General features: G+C 40.4%; 1 protein-coding gene across 1 annotated transcript in view; it reads right to left on the reverse strand.

The window, feature by feature from the left end:
• Positions 1-607: 607 nt before the first annotated feature.
• The window catches only part of LOC132476085 (S-adenosyl-L-methionine-dependent tRNA 4-demethylwyosine synthase TYW1), a 211,834-nt gene continuing 188,090 nt past the window's right edge, over positions 608-24,351 (reverse strand). Inside the window, exons 16-17 of the mRNA XM_060077809.1 lie at positions 1,653-1,707; positions 608-855 (exon numbers count right to left, since the gene is read on the reverse strand). Coding sequence (XP_059933792.1) covers positions 1,702-1,707 — 6 coding nt within the window. The 3' untranslated portion in view covers positions 608-855; positions 1,653-1,701. The remainder of the gene's footprint in view (positions 856-1,652; positions 1,708-24,351) is intronic.

The raw sequence follows: 24,351 nt of genomic DNA on the forward strand, positions 1-24,351 counted from the left end.
AATCCCCTCTCCTCACGCACTGCGAAACAATGGTCTCTTGACTCTTAGCCAGTTCCAGACTTTTTCCCAGACTCCCTCCGGGCTAGCTGTAGCTCAATAGTCCCCTTCACGCTCTGTTCACGCAGCCAACCCCAGTCCTCTCCCTGGGATCCGACCGAAGCCCAAGCCTCAGCTCCCAGCCCCTGCCTGCCCCAGTGGGTGAGCAGACAAGTCTCTTGGGCTGGTGCGTGCTGGTCGGCACCGATCCTCTGTGCGGGAATCTCTCTGCTTTGCCCTCTGCACCTCTATTGCTGCACTCTCCTTCGTGGCTCTGAAGCTTCCCCCCAGCCACCCCCCGTCTCTGCCATTGAAGGGGCTTCCTAGTGTGTGGAAACTTTTCCTCCTTCACAGCTCCTTCCCAGAGGTGCAGGTCCCGTCCCTATTCTTTTGTCTCTGTGTTTCCTTTTTTCTTTTGCCCTACTCAGGTATGTGAGGAGTTTCTTGCCTTTTGGGAAATCTGAGGTCTTCTGCCAGCGTTCAGTAGGTGTTCTGTAGGAGTTATTCCAGACGTAGATGTATTTTTTGATGTATTTGTGGGGAGGAAGGTGATCTACACATCTTATTCATCCGCCATCTTGAAGGTCTCCCTCACTTTTTCTTTATAATATTTTTTCTCATGGCTTAAGCCTGATGTCCTACGAAGTTGAGCAATCAGGCCCAAAACAGTCTAATCTCAGGGAAGAGCTCCTCTCTGTTAAAGGGGCCAAATCCCATCAAGCTGGCTCGTCTGCTGGAACGGCAGAACAAAATGTGGTTTCTTGGCTGTTGGCCTCAAGGGAGCCTCTTGAAAGAGCTTTTATTTGATGTTCCTGAAAACTGGAAGGAACAAAAAGACACGGGGGTGGGGGGTGGCAATAGAGCGAGCTCCAGGAGTCAGTGAGGATGGGAGGGAAGGCCTGGTGTACCGCACCCTGTACAGGGTGCTGTATCCATGCTGCAGCCCCAAACTGCAGCCCCCTGCCTGGGCAGGGACGTTTGCAGTTTCATGAGGTAGAGTCTGGCTGCATTCCCTGCAGGGGCCCCACACAGACCCTTCCTCAACACTCCCCCATCCCAGGGCTGCTGGGATGTGTACCCCAATGTCCTTACTGTATGCCTCAGGTATTGGGGAGCCCACACATGCCTGAGCCGGCACATGTGGCCAGCCCTCCTGGCTCCTTGCATGGCTCTCTGAACCACCCCGTGGAGATCATCTGAGACACAGGTAACTCTCTTTGGTCTTTGCTTTTTAGACAAAGGAATTGCAAGTAAAGCTTTAAGAGATTAAGGACTGAGGAAAGATTGAAAAAGAGACTCTGTCTTCTCCTTGCCAGACAGAAACAGACCTGCCACATTGGTAGAGTGCACTAGAGTCCTCCAGAAACGGTTTCTATGGTGTGGATTTCTGCAGAGATCCAACAGCCAAGAAGCCCCAAGGGCTTGGGGGTCTGGCAGGTAGAAGACCCCCAGAAAACCCAGCAGCACCATGATTATGCAAGGATAAAAAGAAACAGAAACTGTGCAGACAAAAAGACTGGCAGAGAAGACTACAAAATGTTAGGAAATTAGATTACATACGACATCAACCCTGGAGTCAGCCAGGCTTGGATTTTCATCTCAGCTTTGCCACTTACCGGCTGTGCTGCCTTGGGTAGGTTGTCTAACTTCTCTAAACCCCAGTTTTCATCTCTGCAGAGGGAAATAATAGCACAAACTTCAGAGAGGTGTTGTGAAAATTACGTTACATAATGTTTGCAATTACACAGCAGAGTGCCCAGTCCTTAAAATAATGCTCAAAAATGGGAAATGATTGATTATTGTGGCTTCTAAGCAGTGAGACTATGGGTAACTTTTTCCTTCTCTTTGCTCGTATCATCCATATTTTGTACGATGAACATGTATTACATATGCTGAATCACAGCTTGGCAGCTCGACAAGGGTTCTTTCCATCTAGGCTTATTCAATGAGGCTCCTCACAAGGGTCTTCAGGCCTGCTGAGTGCAAACCATTCTTCTGCTGGAGGAACCTCTGCAACGGGGACCAGTGGGATAATGGGACCCAGAGGACTAGAAAGGAGCATCCCTGAAGACAACTGTGCTGTTTTCCTCTCTCTAAGTGACCAAAGACCCTGAAAGAACACCAAGCATCACTACGTGCAAGTAGCAAGAAAACACTGAGATGCTCTTTCAAGCACTATGCCATCCAAGATGCTCTAAGTTACATTCCTTTCCTGCCAATGTCATATAATGAGCAGAATCCCATTATGTGACACTGGGATATGGTTTGCCCCATATCCCTTGCCTGAGATATGGGGCAAACCATGGAGGCCAAACAAAAGGCTCAAGCAGTCAAAGGCAGCTTCTCTGGAGCCCCGTCACTCCCCTGGCCTCACCCCTTCTGGTGGGCACAAAGGCTCAGGCACCTTGGCTGGGCAGTAGGCAAAGTAACCAAAGCTCTTCAATTGCTCTACAGCAATTACAAGCAGCAGAGATAGCAAATAGGAAAGAGACAAGTGGAGATTCACTGCCTTTTCTGTTGGCCTTCAACAGGTGAAATACGTTTGTCCCCAAGAGGGTAAACCAACAGCTCATGGAATTTAGAACTGGGGATGACCTTACAGTTCTAAGCATTGATTCCCATATGAAATTTGATTTACTGACATACCCAAGGTCAGTGAGAACTCAGGGAGTGATTTAGGTCAATTCAAATAGCAGGGCCAGGACTAGAAGCCAAGCCTCCTAGTTTCTAGCCAGGGCTGCTTCCTCCAAAGATGGATATTGTTTTGCCTCAAATTGCTGAGATTACTGGTTCTGGGAAGTGCCACCTTCCTGAAGGTGCTTACTACAGGGGCCATTGTACAAACTGGAAGAAGGCAGATCTTGGATGCAAGTTGGGTAAGAATTGGAAGCAAAGCCTTCCTACTTGTCTTGTCCTGGGGCTGCTCTTGCAGACCCCAAACAAATGCCAGCAGGGCTAGAAGACACCATGCCAACCTCCAGTTGTTGGCTCCATGGCTCCAGCAGTGGGGCTGGTGATGAGAATGAGAACACTGACTTCTTTCCCAGCCTGGTCATTATCTGTGAATGGGAACAACAGATGGGCCCCTCACAAAAACCATGGCAATGATCTGAAGATAGACTGACTGCCAAGTGCTGGAACAGACATGTCTCTACATGGGTGCTATCCATGATGTCTGGACAATGATATGTTTGGTCCTTGGAAAGTCATCATCTCCATCACTGATGACTAACATATTTTCAGAGACTAAACTGGGGGGATAAACAAGATGAATATAAAAATTTAGCTGCACATCATTGATTATTTTTTAAAGCTTTCAGATATAGTTCACATACCATGCTATTCACTCACTAAAGGTATATAAGTCAATGGTTTTTAATACATTCACATAATTTTACAACCATCATCACAACCTAATCTTAGAGCATTTTTATCACCCCCAAAAAGAAACTCCTCATCCCTTAGCTGTCATCCCCCAGCTTCCCAATCTTCTCCTGCCCTAGGCCACCACTAATCTACTTTCTGTCTCTACAGATTTGCCTATCTTAGACATTTCATAGAAATGGAGTCACAATATGTGGTCCTTTGTAATTGGCCTTTTTCACTTAACATAATGTTTTCAAGGTTCATTTATGCTCTGGATTAATTCTTCTTTTCATAGTTCTTACAGCATCTTTTCTGGATATTTCAGGGCTTTCTGGGCCATCTTCAAACATTTTGGTTACTATTGGAAATCAGAATGAAAATAAATTCTATTTATCCAAATTTTTTTGTGTGCTAATGGAGGTGGCATTGTATTATTTCTAAGATGAGGTAAATCAATTTGTGTATCTGCACCAACAGTCACTAGATACCTCAGCTTCAGAAATGCTTAGCTGTGTTTTGTGGGTATAGTTTTCTGGTCATATATCAATCTGGGGCTTATCGCAAGAAGCAATTATCCCCAAAATAACAGAGCCATGGAACTTGGGAAAACTCCCTATTTCAACAGATGAATTTTCCTGCATCTTAGGGATACACTATCCTGCCCTCTGCTGAGTAGTATGTCAGGAAGACTAAAAATCAGAAGAATATGAAGAGACACCAAAGAGCCAGAGGACCTGTTTCTGACAAACTCACCTTTATTTGTTCATTCTTCAAAAACAATTTAAAGGGCACCTACACTGTGTAGGCATTGAAATAGCAGTAATACAAACATGGGGCAGTGATCCTTGTCCTCCAGGAGATCCTTGACTGGGATGCTGCCCAGAACACTTGTCTCTGGTGGCAAGTCAAAGGCAACCCAGAGGGAGGTGATAAAATGTAAAAACAGCATAGATCCTTAGAGTGAAAGAGAACTGGAGTGAGATCCCACAGTCCCAAATCTCAAAGGTTATGTGTAATAAATCACCCAAAAACCCTGAGTGGCTTAAAACAATAATAGTAATTTATTATCTCTCAAAGTTTTCAAGGGTCAAGAATTCAAGAGCAACTCAGTGAGTCGTTCTGGTTCTGGGTCTCTTGTGGGGGCTGTAATCAGATGCCAGCTGGGGCTGGAATTATCTGAAAGTTTGACTGGGGCAGAAGGGTATGCTTGCTGGGTGGCCCACTCCCAGAGTTGGCAAGTTGATGCTGGCAAGGTTGTTCCTCTCCACATGGGCCTCCCACAAGACTCTATGTGTCCTTACCGCCTGAGGGCTGGCTTCCCCCAGAGTGAATGATATAAGAGACTCAGCTAACAGCTGCAATGCCTTCTAAGACTTGGTCTTAGTCAGTCACCTACATGACTGCCACCATATTCTATCAGTCACAGAGCCAGCCCCAAGTCAATGTGGGAGGGACCACAAGGACATGAAAACCAGGAGGCAAGAGTCACTGAGGGCCATCTCAGAGGCTGGCTACCACAATACTATTCAGTTATTCTTCCATTTTCCACCCTGAAGGTCAAAGTACAAATTCTTAGCTGCTGTTTGAATCTCTTCTTTAAACCTCCACCAGGTATTCATTCAACCACTGCCTGAATCCTTCTGGGCAGGAGTTCAAGGTCCTCCAACTCTGACCACTCTGTCCTCAGATGGCACTGACGTCCTCTGCAGGTTGAGTCAGTTCCTCCTCTTTGTGAGACCTTCAAATACTTATCAAGCACAACCATGTTCTGCCAATAGACACTGACTTAGTCAGCATGAGACCCAGTGTGCTAGCAGCTGGGGATACAGCAGTCAACAAGATACAGTTTTTACCTCCAAAGAGCTCATTTTGGTTTAGCTTCCTCACTCTACTCCAGCAGGCCCACACCACCCCCCATGAGCAAGGCACCCCTTGTCCATCTTCTCTATATCTGATCACAGAGAAATCTCTTCTCTTTTGCCAAAGCTCTTCTGGTAGCAAATAACAGAGAACAAAACTCAGATTGCTTCAAGAAAGCAGATAAATGTCAACAAGAATTGGGATGGTAAAGTTGCTCCAAACCTGAGACAAATCTTTAATGTTCTTAAAGTATAGTTTAAAAGACCTGAAGCTGATTTATGGAAAGCAGCAGATTTTTAAAATACTACTCTAATACCTAGCATCCTTCCTTAACTCTTACTAATTATAGTAATTATAAAGGCTTTTTCTATAGATTATTTTGGATTTTCATATCATCTACAAATAATTCAAGTTCTGTTTCTTCCTTTCCAATTCATATACCTTTTCTTTTTTCTTGTTTTATTGTACTTGTTAAGACCTCCAGTATAATATGGAATAGAAGGTAGTGATAGTAGACATGACTACTTTATTTATCAATTCTTTTTTCTTCCAGCTTTGATAATGGCAGGGTAGCTTGTATCAGATGAAATCCACTTGCTGACAACTATAAGTTATGGACAAAATATTAAAATAACTGTATAATGTCCTCAGAGAGTAACCAAAAGCAGGCAGAAATTAGGGGGATGCAAGCCTTGAAAGAATGGAAGTAAACTCTGTGAGATTCACATTTAACCAGCTTTTCTCCTGAAGGCACTCCCCAATCTGCCTGGAGCATGAGGACTGGAGTTCAAGCAAAAAGCAGCAGTCTTATTAGGCTGAAGAATCTGAGATGAGAGTTTGGAGCTGCCAGAGAAATTTGCAATTGAGAGGTGGGGAAAATATGGGAAAGGAGGGGGCCAAAAATCTATATATGGATACCCCCTCAAGTCCTTGCTCACTTTGTAAATGCATATCCATAGGGAGAGACTCTAATGAGCCCACAGGAAAAGAAGAGCTGGAAGGTGGAAAATGCTGGGCAGAAATTTCAATAGAAAGACACACTTTAGAGTTCAAGTCTCTCCAAATTAGAGGAGTTTGGTAAACACTTCAAGCTTTTCAACAAAACTCTAAAAAGGCCATGCCCTATGATTAGGAAGCACATCCCAGGACTAAGTGCTATACCTTAGAACTAAGGGCAAAATTCAAATAGACCCACCCTAACAAAGCCTAAAACCAAGCCTTCACAAAATTCAGGTGATCTGACAGCAGATCTGCTAGATCTGCTAGAACAAAACCCAACATTCTTCAGAGGAAGATAACAGAATCCAGATTCTCTACAATGAATCAACCACAATGTCTATACAATAAAAAAGTACGATACATATGAAGAAATAAGAAAATGTTATGACAAGTCAAAAGAAAAAAAGCAGTCAACAAAGAAGATCCACATTTAGTATTTAGGAGGAAAGGACTTTAAGTGATAAATATGTTAAAGGGTTTTACAAGAAGAATGGATATACTGGAGGAAGAGACAGAGAATCTCAGAAACGATATGAAAACTCTAAAAAGGTACCAAGTAGAATTCCTGGAACTGAAAGATACAATATATGAAAAAAAATTTTAAAAATCATAGCATGAGATTAACAGATGATCACATGGGGGGAAAAAGAAGAAAGATTATTGATTTAAAGAGAAATAAATAGAAATTATCCAAAAAGAATCTGTGAGAGTAAAGTATTTAAAAAAGAGATGAATGGAATCTCAATATCAAATACCAAATAGAGCCAGAATATTAAACATCTTAATATATGTATAATTGGGGTTTCAGGAGAAAGGTGGAGAATAGAGAATAAAAAATATTTGAAGGAATATTGGCCAAAATGTTTCCAAACTTAATTATAAACATCAAACATCATATATTAGAAGCTTAACAAGCCTCCAAAAAGAATCAGTACCAAAACCAAAACAAAACAAAAACCTGCACTTAGCCACATCACAGGTAAAAATAAAAGTGAAACAGAAAATCTTACAAGTAGCCAGGCAGAAATGAGGTATCATATACAGGGGAATGATTGACAAGCAACTTCTCTTCTGATAAATGGAGTACAGAAGACAATGAAATAATATATTTAATGCATGGAAAGAAAAAAACTGTCACTTCAGAAGTCTATACCCAGTAAAAACCATTCTTCAAAACTGAAAATGAAGAGAGAGTTTCAGGTAAATCAACATTGAGATAATTTGTTGCCAACAGACCTGCACTGCAAAAAGTGCTAGGGGAAGTTCTTTAAGCTGAAGGGAAATAATTGTCTTGGAAATCTGAATCTACAACAAGGCATGAGGAGTATTGAAAATGGTTAATATGTGGGCAAATTTACAAGAATAATTGTTTCTAAAAAGAATGATTTTTTTCCTAGATATGGTTTTAATCAAGCAATGAACAGATCATCCAAGAAGATATAGTTTCATATAATAAAGCCTGCCTTCCAGAGTTTCGTGGGTTTTTTTGTTTGTTTGTTTTGTTTTGTTTTGCGGTATGTGGGCATCTCGCTGTTGTGGCCTCTCCCGTTGCAGAGCACAGGCTCTGGACACGCAGGCTCAGCGACCATGGCTCAGGGGCCCAGCCACTCTGCGGCATGTGGGATCTTCCCGGACCGGGGCACGAACCCGTGTCCCCTGCATCAGCAGGCGGACTCTCAACCAGTGTGCCACCAGGGAAGCTCCAGAGTTTCGTTTTTTTAATCAAAACAACTTGAACACGTGGGGAAAAAAAAAGTTGTTTTCTTATAGAAACTAAGTATATGATTTTCCTACTCAACTCCCCCTCTTTCTAAATAAATTTATATAAATAGTGCCATTTATTCATTTGAAAATTAGTTATGACTAATTTTATTCACTTAACATTAAAGTCACCATCAGTTATGAATTTTGCTGTAAGTTTCCAGCTATACCTCTCTGTGCCTCTCTTCTGTGGGCCTCATGGACTCACTTTCATAACACTGCTCCTTCCTACCTTCCTTTCCCTACTAACTCCCTCCTCTGCTTATATAACCTCTTCAAATCTTTTGACTCTGCTCCTTAGTCATTTAATTTAACGGTTGACCTCTGGTTTCTTAAAATAAAAAATACCTAAAGCAAACATGAAAACCTGTTAGCATATATTAATTCTGGGTGGTGAGGCACCGGTGTTATTATTTATTCCTTGTGCATTTCTACGTTTAAAAACTTCTCGTTAAAAATTTTCAGTGATTTCCATTTCAGAGTCACTGTGTATGAGTCAATTTCTCTTAAAATCATTTTTTATCAAAATAATAATTTACATGCATGATTTCATAGAATATTTATATGAAGACATTCAAAAGAACGATACCTAAGTTACCACGTTACTTGTTTATCAAAATGGGGAATTTGTTAATAATAAGTATTTGCATTTGTGATGAGAATGAAATTCATTAATTAAAAGTCTCAGGACTCTCTTCTCTTTTACCTGCTGAAGACAATTTTGTCTTTCCTCTCTGCCCACACCTTTCAAGAAGAGCTTTGATGATATGAAATCAGGAGAATGGGTAGAAAGACACCAGGACTGGAGAGGTAAAATGCTTAGAGATAAGTTGGGGTAAAGGGTGAATAATCAAAGGTTTTAAGGTTAGCTGACTCAAGTAATCAGAGGTGAGAGGGAGCCTCAGTGGAGAGGAACAGACATTCTAAGAACAGTGGCTGTGGGTTATGAATGGACCCACTATAATATTCTTTAAATAAGTAAACATTGGAATTTAAAAACTTAATTGCTGACTATTGTTTCTTCATTGTACTTAGGGCCTCAAGATTCATTTGAGTTACATACTTATCAATTACTGAAATGTATTTTCCTGCTGTACTGTTGGAAGAAACCTTATAACTTTGGGAAGGAGTAGTCAAAATACTACCTTCTCCTTGCTGAATTTCATTTAAATACCATGATGATAGATGTTTGGCTTTAGAACCTTCAGAACATTTTATGATTAAGGTCTGAAAATATAAGGTATAATTTCCTAAACATCTGAGCACTTTAACATATTTTTCAACCTGTGACAGCCTCTCCACCCTATAACATTTTATGTATGTGTGGGTTTACACATATATTGTATATAACACATATTATAATTATAATTCAGCTACCTTATCAAGTCTTATTAACTACTATTATTCACATTCAAAACTTTAAAATAAATTCCCCCATTCTCCCTCCACAGAGTAAATACTTTCACCATTTTGCACCATTTTCACATTAGAAAATGGCATATTTATCCTATTTCTTGATTGTTTAGTTTTAAGTATTAACTATTGACTTCCTAATACGGAAGATGAGGATTTAACTTTCTTATAAACCTTCCCACAGGTTGTTATAATTTTGGGTGAAATCAATACTCAGAACCTATGTAAGTATTATTCATGGCTGAGTGGTGTACTATGGAAACAATTTCTCCCTTATGCAACATCACCTTGGAGTTAATCATGATTGTCTCATTATTTCATCTGCTTGTTTTCTACATCTATCAGTAATTGTATATAAATGTATAACTCTGGCTATGAGTTATTCTAAGCAGCAGAGGGAAGGCAAGGACTGGGACGCTATATCATTCGGTGTGTTCATTTGTACTCAATCCCCCTGTTTTCCCTGCAGTACTCTGGCCCAGTGCCCCAGAGTCCAGATTCCACTTAGATCAAGCTCTCCAAAGAAGAGCCCTGCAAGGTTCTGCTAAAGTGGACAGAGTCGACCACAGCTGCAGGGTGTTGGGGAGGACATGGAGATTCAACTTCTTCTTAGAGACTTTCCAACAACCCTCTTATTTTGAACCCAAGCTGTATTTCCACTTTCAGAGATGCCTGTGGCCTCTGGAGTTCAGACAGGCACCGCCATGTTACATTTAGCCTTTCCCCACTGCAAGCTTGAGTTTCCGCTTTCTCCAGTTTGCTAAGTTCCTTTCCATTCGTTCTTCTTATTTCCAGCTTCCCATACTTTGTTTCTATCATGACTTCTCCTGAAAACCGATTAATCCAACGCCAGTAACCTTCTCTGAGTCTGCCTCCGCATCTATTAAATGAAACAGTCCTGCTCTCCTCCACGGCATCCTGGGTTCCTGGGTTCACACACATCATCTCAGCATCATCCCGTGTGCTGCGAGGATCTCTGAGGGCTTATGGCCAGAGCTGGGGACGTGCTGGAAATGCTAGTGCTGGACCGAGGCTGTCGGTCAAGGTGGAAATGTCTTGGTTTCTCAGTGGCTCCCTAAGAATTGCACAAAAACTTTTTTTCACATTTTTTGTTACTGCTCCTATTTCCAAGAGTTCTAGAAACAAATCAAGTCACCCACAGAGGGGATGAAGAGGGAGAAGAAAAGAGAGAGAAAAACAAAGGGGAGAAAAGGGGGAACACAAGGTGAATGGACTGCTGTCCTGCTGTGTCCTGAGTCGCCATTAGGGTGTCCCCTTCCCTCATGCACGTGTCCATGTCCCAAGTGGGGAGACCTCCACACCAGGGTGAACTCCACGATTGAGGCCCAGGCCGAGACTCCCACAACAGAAAGGTTAAAGTGATGACGGCAAGCTGATTGCTCTGCTTGACCTGGGGTGGGGGGTGGGGTCATAAATCTCCTGTGTCTTTGATTCTTCTTACCCTCTCCCTGATAAGTCTGTTTTCAAGATGAAATATTATTCCACAAGCCCAGCTGTCTGATGGATTGGGAAACTTACAAAACTAACTCCAGTGAGTCCTTTGAAGTGGATCGAAACACAGGCTTTGTAAAAATGCATGTCATCCGGGATCACTGGTTCAAGGTTGGCAGCATGATTTCCTTTCATCACACAGGTCTTCACTTGGTACTGCAGATTACCTTGCCTCTGTCTGCAAACGAATTTCCTGCTCCCTCCAGAAGAGCTCACAGTGCTTCCCTTTCTCTCTCTACCTCTTCCCCCACACATGTGGAGTGTGCAGGGTCTCACCCCGTAGCTCTAAGGTCATGGAAGGAAAGCCAGAGGTGACACCAGTCACTCCAGGCCACCTCTATATGGAAATTCAGGAAAAAAGTTCATAAAAGACACTTTGTAGGAGAAAATAGGTTACAAAGGGGTAGCAGTTGGGAGCTGAGGATACGGAGGGCCAGTGCCCACAGAGCTTTGGTCTTTGGGGCATTAAGAAATGCCAGTCTTCTTTATCACCAGTTGCCAGTCTCTGCTGACTGCTGAGTAGAGGGACCCTAGAGGGCCTGGGGGTAGGGGGGTGAAAATCCACTAAAATAGCCATGGAGTTCACTCTCCTCCCAGCATGCCTTCTAGAGGTCTCCCTGGGAACCAGATGTGCCAAATGCAAACCTGGAGAAACAGAAGGGGGCTGGCGTGAAGTTAACCTCAATTCTGTCAAGCATTTGTCCAATGTTTTCCAGGCTACCCTTATCCAAACCTCTGAGCTCCTCCCCTACTATCTTCTCATGACTGTATCCAGAATCCTCAGCACAACTCTGTCCCAGTGTCTCAGTATCACATCCCAAGATACTTCATCATCCCCAGATCCAAGTACATACCAGAAAATGACAAAAGTGATACTAAACCATTACTCAGGATCACCATGAATTTTTTTGCCAGGAAAATAAGCTTCCAACTAATTGATGGGAATGTAGAAGGAAAAAGAAGCCAAGCTTCATAGTGTTAATCTAAGAAAAACTGCAAGGACAGCAGGGGGCTGCATGAGCAGGGTATCAAGATGAGATTCTACAAAACACGGCATGAACCAGTGAAAATCTCACTGATGGAACAAAAGGCTAAATCCCAAAGTCATCAGGATTGAAGTATCCCTTGGATAAGTCTCACCTGCTCAATGACGCTGGATAAGTGGACAAAAAATAAGTAAGGATCTAAAAGAAATTAATATGATAATTTTTTAAAACCCCATAGGCCTTATGGATATGTATCAAACTTCACCTCTGATAATAGAAAATCCATCTTCTCAAGCACACGTGGTATACTTACCAGAACTTAACCAACATTAGGTAACAAAGAAAATATCATTAAATGACAATAAACTTCATCTGGAAAAATAAGCATTCAGTAATAGCCAGGAAACCACCACAAAATAAAAACTGAAAGGCAACTAGTCCTATTTGGTATTAAAATATACTAGAAAGCTTTGATAATTAAAATAGTGTAGTGTTAGTACATGAATAGATAAACAGACCAGTGGAAAAGAACAGAATATCCAGAAATAAATGCAAGTACACATGGAATTTTAATGTATGATAAAGGTGACACCTCAAATCACTAGGGCAAAAAGGGAACTTTTCTTGAGTCTTTTTATCAGGAGAGGCAACCTGTCCTGCCACTAACCCACCCAGATATTAAAAGTGCCTGCATCAATACTTCCAAAACAAGTGTCAACAGTTTATAAGAAAAACATGACAACCTAAGCTACAGAAAGCAATGGGTTGAGGACAAGGAGAGTGGATGAAATGAAAGAGACGTTTAACAATGTTCACAAAAGCAAAAATAAGAAGTGGGCCTGTTCAGCTAGATTTTTTGCAGAAATTGAGAAGCTGATCTTAAAATTCATATGAAAATTCAAAAAGACCCAGGAGCTGGAAGACTTGCAACTCCTGATTTCAAAACTTGTTACAATGTTAGTGCTGTAAGTTTTGCCAGTAAGTGGTACTGGTATAAAGATTAGATAGATAGATAGATAGATAGATAGATGGAAGAGAATTGAGATACCCCCCCCAATATATCTCTACATTTATATTCAACTGATTTTCAACAAAGATTCCAAGAAAATTCAATAATAAAAGAATAGCCTTTTAAACAAATGGTGGTGGGAAAATCGTGTGTCACATGAAAAAAGATGAATCTGGACTCCTTCCTGACACTATATACAAAAATTAACTCAAATGAATCAAAAATTCAAACGTAAGAGCTAAAACTCTTAGAAGACAGAGGAGAAGACCTTCATAATCTTGGGTTCGGCAATGGTTTCTCAGTTATGACACCAAAAGCACAAACAACTAAGGAGAAAATAGATAAGTTGGACTTCATCAAAATTTAAAACTTTCATGCTCCAAACAGTACCATTAATAAAGTAAAAAGACAACTCACAGAATGGGAGAAAATTTTTGCAAATCATATATCTGATAAGGGACTCATATCCAGGATATTTGAAGAACCCTTACAACTCAATAATAAAAAGTTAAATTATTTTAAAATGGGCAAATGATCTCTTCTTTGTCCTAAGAAAAGATACAAATGACCAATAAGCACACAAAGAGATGCTTGAGATCGTTAGTTATCGTGGAAACACAAAACACAACCACAATGAAGTATTACTTCATACTCACTGGGATGGCTACAATCAAAAGGACAGATAATAACAACTGTTGGCTTAGATGTGGAGAAATCAGAACCCTCATAAACTGCAGGTGGGAATGTAAAACGGTGCAGCCACTTTGCCAAACGGTCTGGCAGTTCCTCAAAATGCTAAGCATAGTGTTACCATATGACTCAGAATTCCACTCCTAGGTACGTTTCCAAAAGAAATGAAAAAGTCTACACAGACTTGTACTCAAATGTTCATAGCAGCATTATTCTTATAGTCAAAAAGTGGAAAAAACCCAAATGTCTCTCAACTGGTAAATGGATAAACAAAATATGGCACATTTGTATAATGGAATACCATTTGGTATAAAAAGAGAATGAAGTACTGATACAAGCTACAACATGAATGAAACTCAAAACATGCTCAGTGGAAAAAAAGCCAAACACATAAAGAACACAAATTGTGTAGTTCCATTTACACTGGCTGTCCAGAAAAGGCAGATCTATAGCTTTCTTTTGGACTGACAGGAATGGTCTCAAATTACATTGTGACAATGTTTGACCAATTCTGTAGATATGCTAACAATCATTTAACTGTACCTTTAAAATGGATGGATTTTATATTATGTAAATTATATTTCAATAACGCTAGTTTTTACAAGTGGCTCTGTATAATTGCAGAAGCAGCCAAAGAGCCCAGCACCAATGGCCCTTATCCTTTAATGGATTCTTATTAACAATACTGCACCACCTATGCTCTTAAGTGTTCATAAAATTGTGGGAAAATCATGCACACTAATGACTTTGAGTTAAATAATGATTCAGAAGAGTGAACTCTGAATGTGAAGAAGTTATTAGTCATTCATGCTGCGGTGCTCGAAGTATGGCTTCTGGACCAGCAGCGTCGCCTTTACCTGTAACAATGCAACTTTGGGGGTTCCACTGAATCAGACCTCCCAAATCAGAAACTCTGGGGGTGGGGCCCAGCAATCTGTATCTTAACAAACTCTCCAGGTGATACTGATGTATGTTCCAGTTTGAGAATCAATCCTTTACTCAATCACTTCACTTATATTTTTCTTTTCATGTATGTGTAACAAAAAGATATGATTTAAAAATCTATTGCTAAAAATTCTAAAAAAATCTTTGTGTAGGTATAAAAATAAGAATTCTAAGTCTCACAGATGTAAAAAACAAGCTTATGGTTACCAGAGGGGAAGGGGAGGGGGGAGGTTAAATTAGGAGTTTGGAATTGAAATATACACCCTACTATATAAAAAATAGATAACCAACACGGACCTACTGGGTAGCACAGGGAAGTATACTCAATATCTTGTAATAACCTATAATGGAAAAGAATCTAAAAAAGAATATATATATATATATTCTGAATATATATAATATATATAATGTATATAATAACTTGATCACTTTGCTATACACCTGAAACTAACATGACATTGTAATTCAACTACATTTCAATAAAAATTAAAAAAAAATAAGAATTCTAAGTCTTAAGAAAACACTGTGTCATCATTTCATTAATGCTACCTAAAAAGATGGTGGGGGCTTCTCTGGTGGCGCAGTGGTTGGGAGTCTGCCTGCCGATGCAGGGGACACGGGTTCGTGCCCTGGTCCGGGAGGATCCCACATGCTGCGGAGTGGCTGGGTCCGTGAGCCCTGGCCGCTGGGCCTGCACGTCCGGAGCCTGTGCTCCGCAACGGGAGAGGCCACAGCAGTGAGAGGCCCGTGTACCGCAGGAAAAAAAAAAAAAAAAAGATGGTGGCTCTGATAGTCAATGAAGTCTTGGGTGAATGAAATCCACAGGCAGGATATTGCTGTTGGCACACACAGGGTCAGGGCAGGGCAGGGGACCGGCTACCATGCTGCAGCTACTCCACAGACCAACCTGGAGATTGTACCTGGATTTGTGCCCTCTCCCCCTTTGTTTAGCATCCCGCACTCTGGCTTTGAGACTTCTCTGGGGCCCCTAGCAGAAGACCCCCCGCCGATTCCAGCACCTCTTGGATCAAGGCTGCAGAATCCTCCAGCAGTTCCTCAGTATCTCTGGTCAGCTAAGATTTCTCTCCATTCTTAAATTCCCACCCAGCCTACATATCTCCTTGTACTTCTTTATGCTCATTTCAAAGGGAATTAGGGGAAAGGAAAGGAAAACGTGGGTTCAGTCCAATGTCCTAAACAAGAACACCTTATACTTTTCAAATAAATGATTTTGATGCTATACAAAGAAAAGGGGGAAAAAAGCTAGAACCCTAACACCAAAATCTGAGAAAACAAACAGCAACAGAAACGAGGAAAAGTCTGCCCAAACCTCAATGACAAATACAGAATAAAATAGCGGCAAACCAAATCTAACCATACATTAAAGAGTCATGGCCTGCTAGAATTTATCCCAGGTATTGAAGACAGTTGACTACTAAGATGTCTAATATTATGAAATGACATAAAAACTAGGTCCAATAAGAAAAATCATAATTTCAAAAGAAGCCTCAAAAGACCTATGCTATTTAATACTTATTCTTGATAAAATACAATAACTAGAACTAAAAGGATTCTTCTTTAGCCCGATAAAGATTTACATCTTAATTCAACAGCCAACAGTATAATTTACAGTACAGAACACTTTTGACTGTAGCCTCTCTATAAAATCAAGAATATAAGGATGCCAGCAAGCATGATTACTACTTTGCAGTGTTGTGGAAACTCTGACTGATACAAAAAGATCTGAAACATACACAAAATGTTTAACAATAGTAAATATTATCACAGATTATCAAGGAATAAGTATGAGCACATATTATCAAATACTTCAAAAATCCAAGTGTGTCAAAAACAAGCTCTGAAATTAATGAGTTCAATAAAGGAGGAAGAACTTTAAAAATTAATAATTTTTCCACTTAAAAAAAATAGAGGGCAGGGAGAGAATCTATTCAAAACAACAGGAAAATTTCTACAACAAACCTAATGTTTTTTTGAAATAATTAACAGCACTGAGATTGAATATATATACATATATATATATATGTATATATATATATATATATATATATTTTTTTTTTTTTTTGAGGTACGCGGGCCTCTCACTGCTGCAGCCTCTCCCGTTATGGAGCACAGGCTCCGGACGCGCAGGCTCAGCGGCCATGGCTCACGGGCCCAGCCGCTCCGCGGCATGTGGGATCCTCCTGGACCACGGCATGAACCCGTGTCCCCTGCATCGGCAGGCGGACTCTCAACCACTGCGCCACCAGGGAAGCCCTGAATATATTTTTGAAGCTGAATTGTTTTTTTTTTTTTTTTTTTTTTTTGCGGTATGCGGGCCTCTCACTGTTGTGGCCTCCCCCGTTGCGGAGCACAGGCTCCGGACGCGCAGGCTCAGCGGCCATGGCTCACGGGCCCAGCCGCTCCGCGGCATGTGGGATCCTCCCAGACCGGGGCACGAACCCGTATCCCCTGCATCGGCAGGCGGACTCTCAACCACTTGCGCCACCAGGGAGGCCCGAAGCTGAATTGTTTTTAAAGGTTTTATTTTTACTAAAAATTTGTTTTGCATACTCTTTATAAAGTAGTTCTACAAGGCTCACCCCACTGCCACCCCACATTTCCCTGACACATGGCTTTGCAGTTTTAGGCAGCCTTGTGGACCTCTCACTATGGAAGATGAGGATTTGCCCTCTTTCACATCCCAGCCCCACCATTCCCACACTCCCATCCCATCCCCCATCTTCACAATGTGCTAATATCATACTCCGGGGTAAGTCATCATTGCATTTACACAGATAGTCCCTGGCATATCTTACGAATCCTTTTCCTTTTAAAAACAACTCTTTCCCCTGGAGTTAACAAATTTCTCGGTTTTTTCATTGCACTTAAAAAAATTAAAAGACTTTATTTCTTAGAGAAGTTTTTAGGTTTATAGAAAAATCAAGTAGAAAGTATAGAGTTCCATTTACCCTCTTTCCCTCTACACAGTTTCCCCATTATTGTGATACATGTGTTACAATTGACAAGTCAATATTGATACATTAGTACTAACTAAACTTCATGGTTTACATTAGAGTTCATTTTTTGTGTTGTATATTCTAAGGGTTTTGACATAGATATATAATGACATGTATCCATCATTACAGTATCTTAGGGAATACTGTATCTTAGGGAATAGTTTCACTGCCCTAAAAATCCCCTGTGCTCCACCTATTCATCCCTCCTCCCTCCCCTCGAATTGTCTACAACTCCTCTCCCCATATTCCACTGCAACAGATATTTGTCAATTTCATATTCTTGAAAAACCCTCTCCCAGTGTCTCCTGACCTGCTCCCTTGAGGACCTGTTGCCCTCTGGCCCTGATGACAGGCATCGGTGTGGGACCCCCTTGCACCATCATTCTGGGGAGTCCCTTCACCTCTCTCCTGGATCAGATGCCCTGTTTCCTGGGTCCCAGTTCTTGGTATTTCTTGGTTGTTCCCCTCATTTTGTTGGAGTGTACTCTCTGATAGCACAACAAAAGGGGGTGTGTGGGCAGAAGAGCTGTATTTTGAGAACCCTGCATGTCCAAAAATAGCTTTATTCTCCCCTCACTTTAACTGGGTACTTGTGAAATTGCCTGTGAAAAGCACGATTACTCTTTTACAGCACTGTGGACGTTCTGACTGATGCAAAGAGACTTGACACCAACTCAAAATGTATAACAGTAGTTAATAAAATAATAAGTAGTTGCACATATTATTATATATCTAAAAAGTGCATATGTTTCAAAAATAAATTTTGCTATGAAATCAGTGCTGGGAGTTGTTATGGACTAAACTGTGTTTCCCCAAAACTCATATGTTGAAGCCCTAACCGTAACCCCTTGCCACTCAATGTGACTGTGTTGGAGATGGGGCTTTTAAGGAGGTAATTAAGGTTAAACGGGGTGATATAAGGGTAGGGTCCTAATCTGATAGGACTGATGTCCTTGGAAGAAAAAGAAGAGAGACCAGAGATCTCTCTTTCCCCATGCATGCACAGGAAAGTCCAGGTGAGGACAGAGTATCTGTTGATGGACGAATGAATGAATGAATGAGTGGCCATGGTGTGGGTTTATTTTCATTTGTAGCTTCAGTTCTGGAGAAATTTCTGGATCTGTTAATTTCCTTATATACATCCTTCTTTTTTTTTTTTTTTTTTTTTTGCGGTACGCGGGCCTCTCACTGTTGTGGCCTCTCCCGTTGCGGAGCACAGGCTCCGGACGCGCAGGCTCAGTGGCCATGGCTCACGGGCCCAGCCGCTCCGCGGCATGTGGGATCCTCCCAGACCGGGGCACGAACCCGTGTCCCCTGCATTGGCAGGCGGACTCTCAACCACTGCGCCACCAGGGAAGCCCTATACATCCTTCTTTTTCTCTGTGCTCTATCTCTAGAACTTCCATTCTTTGGATATTGGACTGCTTCAAGTAGTCCTTGAATTTTCTCATCTTTTTCTCTCCTATTTTCCATCTCCTTTTGCTCTACCTTATGGGAGGTTTCTCAATTTATTTTTCAAACATTCTATTGCATTTGTCATGTCTTCTATCATTGCTTTTAATTTCCAGGTGTTCCTTTTTGTTCTGTGTCCCCCCCCCCTTTTTAAGTAGCATCTGTTCCTGCTTAATGAACATATTATGCTCTCTTACTTCTCTGAGATTATTAATGACTGTTCTTTTTAAAGTGTTCCTTTTCCTGAATTGTCTCTGTTTCCTCCCAGGTGCTTGCTAGTTGTTTGCATAATAATTTTTCACATTAGAACATGTCCTTAGCCTGATGTACTTGGTGTTCTACTCATGTTTAGAACTTGAGGACTAAGCAGCTGGTTGAAATGTGTGAACCCACAGACTGTGGCCTTGCATGGAAGATGATCTGACAGGGCCATTTCGTTGGAAATACCCAGGTGTCAGGATCTTTAAGTCCTTTCCCTGGTCTGGTCAGGATTGTCAGCGGGAGGTTGTCTGAATATGGGGGCTTAGTACGGAAGAGGACTGGGGGTGGGTCTCTGTATTCAGAATATAAATAATCATTTTATTTCAGCACAGTTCACCTGCCTTCAGCTGGGCTAGTGGCCCCCATCCACTACAACCCATACCCACTTCTCAGATAATAAACCTCTGGTCTTTGCCAAGTAGAGGAAGGAAGTTATGGGCTATACAGAACGGTGGGAGTAGGGATTAAAGATCTAATAGCTTTTTTCTTTTTCTTTCCACTGTGAAATAATTTTAGATTACGTCAAAGTTGCTAAAACTCAGCTTCCCCCAATGGAACCATAGTACAATGATCAAATTAGAACCAGCCAAAGGAAGAAACACATAGGGCAGAGTCTAAAATGGTCATCCTTTCCCTGTGGAGTCATACATGATGTTATGTCTTCTGAGCCATGATGTGTAACAATACACACACACAAATGCTAGCCAGGTAAGTCCACTCAAGCTTTGATGTCTAGAGGTTTTATGGAGGTTTCATTACGTAGGCATGACTGACCGATTCACTGCCCATGTGATTGACTTCAACTCCAGCAACACACCCCCTCCCCACCCCAGATACTGGGCTCATATCATGTGGTCCAAGGAGCCTACCACAAATAACTTCAATAGCATACACTATCAGGTGTGGTCTGAAGGGCCCATGATGAATAACAAAGACATTTGGGAAATGCCAAGTTTAGAAGTGAGCCAGGGACAATGGCTAGACCTCTCTTTGGGTGACACTGAATTCCTTATTACACATACTAGATCAATTTGGGAACAACTGACATCTTTACTTTGTTGAGTCCTCCAATCCATGAACACGGTATGTTGCTCCATTTATTTGTCTTCTTTGATTTCTTTCATCACTGTTTTGCACTTTTCAGCATACAAAGCTTGTACATGTTTTGTTAGATTTACAGCTAAAATTTTTATTTGGGGGGAGCTATTGTGTTATGTTTTTAATTTTTGTTTTCAATCATTCATTGCTAATATATAGACAGACAATTATTTTTTACGTGTTTACCTTGTATTCTGTGACCTTGCTAATAACCACATTTACTAGTTCTAGCAGTTTTATTATAGATTTAGTGGGATTTCTCCACAGATAATTATGTGGACAGTTTTACTGCTTCCTTTCCAATATGTATGCTTTTTATTTCTTTTTCTTGACTTGTTGCACTGGCTAAGACTTTCAGTACTATGTTGAACAGGAGTGGTAAGAGTGGCTATTCTTCCCTTGTACTCAATTTTAGGGGAAACACATTCAATCTTTCAATATAAAGTATGATATTACCTGTAGGTATTTTGTAGATGCCCTCTATCAAGTTGAGGAAGTTAGTTCCTTCCTATTTCTAGTTTGCTGAGTGTTTTCACAAATGGGTACTGAATTGAGTTAAATGTTTTTTCTATACCAACTGATACGACCATGTGTTTTATTTTCCCCCCCAGACTGTTAATAGGATTACCTTGATTGATTTTTGAATGCTAAACCAGCCTTGCATTTCTGGAATAAAGCCCACTTGGTGGTGGTCTATTATTCTTTTTTATATGGCTGAAATTGATGTACTAATATTTCATTTAGTATTTTTATGTTTATGTTTATGAGGGATATCGCTCTGTAGTTTTCTTTTATTGTATTATCTTTATTTGGTTTTGATGCTAGGATAATGCTAGCCTTATAAAATTATTTGGGAAGTTTTCCTCTCTATTTTCTGGGAGATTTTATAGTATTGGTGTTATTTCTCCATTAAAGTTTTGGTAGAATTCACAACTGAAATCATCTGGGCTGGTGATACGGGCTGAATTGTATCCCCTAAAAATTCATATGTTGAAGTTCTGACCCCCAACACCTTATAAGGCAACTTTATTTAGAGACAGGATTTTTAAAGAGCCAATAAAGATAAAATGAGGTCATTAGAATGGGCCCTAATCCCATATGCCTGGTATCCTTACACAAAGAGATTAGGATACAGAAACACACAGAGAGAAGACTATGTGACGACACGGGGAGAAAATGGCCATGTGTGACAGCCATCTGCAAGCCAAGGAGAGAGGCCTCAGAAGAAACCAACTCTGCTGACATCTTAATTTCAGACTTCTATCCTCCAGAATTGTAAGAAAACAAATTTCTGCTGTTTAAGCCACCCAGTCTATAGTGCTTTTGCTATGGCAGCCTAGCAAACTAATACACTGGGAATTTATTTTTTTGGAAGATTTTGAACTACAAATGCAATGTCTTTAATAGTTATAGGAATATTAAGAGTATTTATTTCATCTTGATTCAGTTTTAGTAGTTTGTAGTTTTTGAAGGAATTGGTCCATTCACCTAGGTTATCAAATTTATGGGTATAAAATTTTTAACATATATTTTGATATCAGGCAAATTTGTCTTATACTTTATTTTTTTATTTTTCTGGTTGCGCCGCATGGCTTGTGGGATCCTAGTTCCCTGACCAGGGATCGAACCCAGGCCCTTGGCAGTGAAAGCAAAGAGTTCTAACCACTGAATTGTCAGGGAATTCCCAAGTGTAAAGATTTTTTATTTCCTTTTTATTTCTTAAATTTGTGTGAGTTGTGTAATGATGTCCCTTCCTTCATTTCTGATATTAGTCATTTGTATCTTCTTTTATCTTTGCCAACCTTGAGAAAAATTTGTTAATTTTAATGATCTTTTCAGAGAATGAATTTTTAGTTTCATTGATTTTCCCTACTGTTTCTTTCATTCTGCTTGATTTGGGTTTATTCTGATCTTCTTTCTCTGATTTCTTGATGTGGAACTTTCAATTATTGGTTTAAGGCCATTCTTCTTTTCTGATTATAAGCATTTATTATTATAAATATCCTTCTAAGCTCTGCTTAGAATGTCAAATGTTGATATGTTATATTTTCCTTTTAATTCAGTTCAAAAATATTTTCTAATTTCTCTTCTGATTTCTTCTTTGACCCAGGGATTATTCAGAAATGTGTTAGTTTCCAAATATTTGGGGTTTTCCAGATATCTTTCTGTAATAAATTTCTAATTTAACTCCACTGTAATCAGAGACTATACTTTGTACTAATTGCATCTTTTTGAAAGTATCAAACTTCTGGCCTAGAATATGGTCTATTCTGAAAAGAATGTGTATTTTCTTGTTGCAAGCGTTCAGAACTGCCATCCCCAAATATGCTGCTTTGGCCTATTGATTATTTTGAGCTGAAGGCACTTGAGACACAGCAGATAAGAAGGGCTCTCTGACCCCCTTTTTACATAAAAGCAGGCATAGTTTCCCATGAGAAAGGCACCTTCCCTGCACCAGGAAAAGAAGACTATTCTTATCATCAGAGACTGGGAGTCAATGCCAAAATGCACCTGTACAAAGTTACTAAAATAACCCTTACCTTCCACTAGCTTCCTGATATATTCTCTGGTCCCTGTTCTACAATTTACTGCCCCTAGCCCAAGCCTCTTTGCCTGTCACATCCACACAATTCAGTGTTCTTTGTGTAAAAAGGTATATAAGCTTTGGGGCCTAACAGCTTCTTCAGGTCTTCATTTCGCATCTGAAGACTCCCATCTACATGGAAAAATGTTAAATAAATCTGTACACTTTTCTCCTGTTTATCTTCCTTTTGTCAGTTTAATTCTTGGGCCAGCCACAGAACCTAAAAGGGTCAAAGGGAGTTTTTCCTCCCCTATAGTGCTGTTGGATGGAGTCTTATAAATATCAATTAAGTCAAGTTGACTGATAGTGTTGTTTAAGTTCTTCTACATCCTTACTGATTTTCTGTCTGCTTGTTTTATCAGTTATTGAGAAGATTGTTGAAATATCCAACTACAATGGTGGTTACAGCCTCTTCTGTCTGCACCGCTATTGGTTTTTGCTTCATATATTTCAAAACTCTCTTTTTAGATGCATAAGTGTTTAGGATCATTTTGTCTTCCTAATGAATTGAGCTCTTAATTGTTATGAAATGACCTTTTTATCTCTGGTAATATGCTTTGCTCTGAAATCTACTTTGTTTGATATTAACATAGCTATTCAGCTTTTCTAAAAGTTGGAGTTGGCATGGTATATTTATTTCCTTCTTTTTACTTTTAACTTATTTGTGTGTCTTTCTATTTAAAGTGGGTTTCTTGAAGACAGGATATAGTTAGATCATAATTTTTTGTCCCATTTGACCATCTCTGCCTTTTAACTAAAAGGGTACCTGTATATGCTCTTTAATTTAAAAGGTGTTTATACTATTTATATTCAGTTTGATTAGTGATATGATAGAATTTAATTCTACCATTTTGCTACTTGTTTTCTATTTATCCCATATGTTCTTTGTTCCATTTTCCTCACCTTCCTAGTACTCTGTCCAGTGTTATTATGGCTGGTGGGAAGAGGAAATCTTTCTGCTCCTGTCTGAACTCTGAGGATTATTCCTACTTCTCTTTTCAAAGGATTCTTTCTCAATACCAAGTCGTTCCTCCGATTGGAACTCAGCTAAAGATTAAGCACCCTCTGCAGATTTCCGGTGTTTTCTCTCTATGCAGCTCTCTTTTCTCCAATACCCTGCCCTGAAAACTCTACACATCTTAGTCTCCCTGGGTCCCCAGCACTGTATCCTCAAGCCAGGAGACTACTGAACTCTGCCTGGTTTTCCCTCCAGGCAACATGGCCTGGAAGCTCTCCTTAGGCTACAAGCTGGGGCAAGATGGGGCTCATCTCATTGTTTCCTGTCTTTCAGAGATTACCATTATCCATTGCTGCTTGCACTGTCTTGAGAGTCATTATTTCATATAATTTGTCTGATTTTAT

This window comes from Mesoplodon densirostris, chromosome 16 (genome assembly GCF_025265405.1).
Source record: "Mesoplodon densirostris isolate mMesDen1 chromosome 16, mMesDen1 primary haplotype, whole genome shotgun sequence".
Taxonomy (NCBI): Eukaryota; Metazoa; Chordata; class Mammalia; order Artiodactyla; family Ziphiidae; genus Mesoplodon; species Mesoplodon densirostris.